The sequence below is a fragment of the Colobus angolensis genome, unplaced genomic scaffold, assembly GCF_000951035.1.
Source record: "Colobus angolensis palliatus isolate OR3802 unplaced genomic scaffold, Cang.pa_1.0 Scaffold40, whole genome shotgun sequence".
In the NCBI taxonomy this organism is placed as follows: domain Eukaryota; kingdom Metazoa; phylum Chordata; class Mammalia; order Primates; family Cercopithecidae; genus Colobus; species Colobus angolensis.
Window position 1 is genome coordinate 8,748,356 of NW_012117377.1, and position 1,329 is coordinate 8,749,684.

Below are 1,329 nucleotides of genomic sequence, written 5' to 3' on the forward strand. Positions count from 1 at the left end.
ACACCTGTAACCCTAGGACTTGGTTCAAGATCACCCTCTGCGGCATAGTGAGACTCCATCTCTACCAAAAAATAAAAAATAGCCAGGCGTGGTGGCACAGGCCTGTAGTCCTAGCTGCGCAGGAGGCTGAAGCAGGAGGACTACTTGAGCCCAGGTGTCGAGGCTGCAGTGAGCCAAGATTTTGCCGCTGCACTTCAGCCAGGGTGACAAAGTGAGACCCTGTCTCTAGAAAACAAACAAAACTTAATTAATCCTTGCTATGAGCACATCAGCTGTTTTTCTTCTTCTCATGGAGTGGTTCCATCCGTTGTATAAATGAGCATGTTTTAATTTTAGCATGTACAAGCTCCACAAGTCTGAATCTTCTTGGTAATTAACAGGTAGGTCTTTGTAGAGTCATTAGGAGCTTGGGTGTTCTGCCAATACTTCCTATCCATAGAGGACCAACAGTAGAAATGTCCAGTTACCTTAATTAGTGAAAAGACAGCAGATGCTAAGATTTCCATTTTGGTGAAAATGTAACCTCACTCTTTCTCATGTTTGCAGATGAAGTTGGAGGTGGCTCCTGTATTTTGCTGATCTTGCTGTGCATAGCAACGGTTTTCCTTAGTGTTGGAGGAACTGCATTATACTGCACTTTTGGTGACATGGAGTCACCTGTTTGTACAGACTTTGCAGACAACATGGACTTCTATTACACTAAGTTACTGCAGGGAATGGCAGAACTGAAGCACTGGATCTACCTCTCCTAGCAGCATTCCGGAGACAGACGTGCTGGCAGTGAGAATGAAAGGCGTGAAACTTTCTAAACAGTTTTTATTTCAGGAATTGTGTAACATGCCCCCTTCCCCTCTGTTAGGAACCAAGGACATCAGAAATAGCAACTTCAAGTGGCAATCCAGAGGAACTCTGTTAGAATAACCCACACAGTGAGGCACGTATCGATCTAAGCATTGTGGATGGAAGGAGTGATCTTTGAGGAACATACCCATCTCCTCCTCACTGCCTCCTAATGCAGTGAGTTACTCTGAGCAGAATCAAACAGGGTAGTCTTGGAACCACACTCTTTTTAGCTACTTCTCAAGCTAATGGTTAAAGAACACTTTTGGCTTACACTTGTTGGTTCATAGAAATTGCTTTCAGCCATCACGCAATAAGTTTGTGTGTAGTCAAAAGGAGTTACCTTATGGTTTCAGTGTCGTTTTTTAGTTAACCTTGGGAGCTGTGTAATTTAGGCTTTGCGCATTATTTCTGTTCTGTTCTCCACTTACGAAACGATTGGGTGTGTGTTCGCGTGTGTGCGTGCGTGTGCATGTGCTTCCGGCAGTT

The 1,329-nt window shown here is 44.2% G+C and overlaps 1 protein-coding gene across 2 annotated transcripts in view; it reads left to right on the plus strand.

The window, feature by feature from the left end:
- CNST (consortin, connexin sorting protein) overlaps window positions 1-1,313 on the plus strand; it is a 122,370-nt gene extending 121,057 nt beyond the window's left edge. For both annotated transcript variants that reach the window (XM_011955730.1, XM_011955731.1), the window contains exon 11: window positions 547-1,313. In XM_011955730.1, coding sequence (XP_011811120.1) covers window positions 547-752 — 206 coding nt within the window. In that variant the 3' untranslated portion in view covers window positions 753-1,313. The remainder of the gene's footprint in view (window positions 1-546) is intronic.
- Window positions 1,314-1,329: the final 16 nt, after the last annotated feature.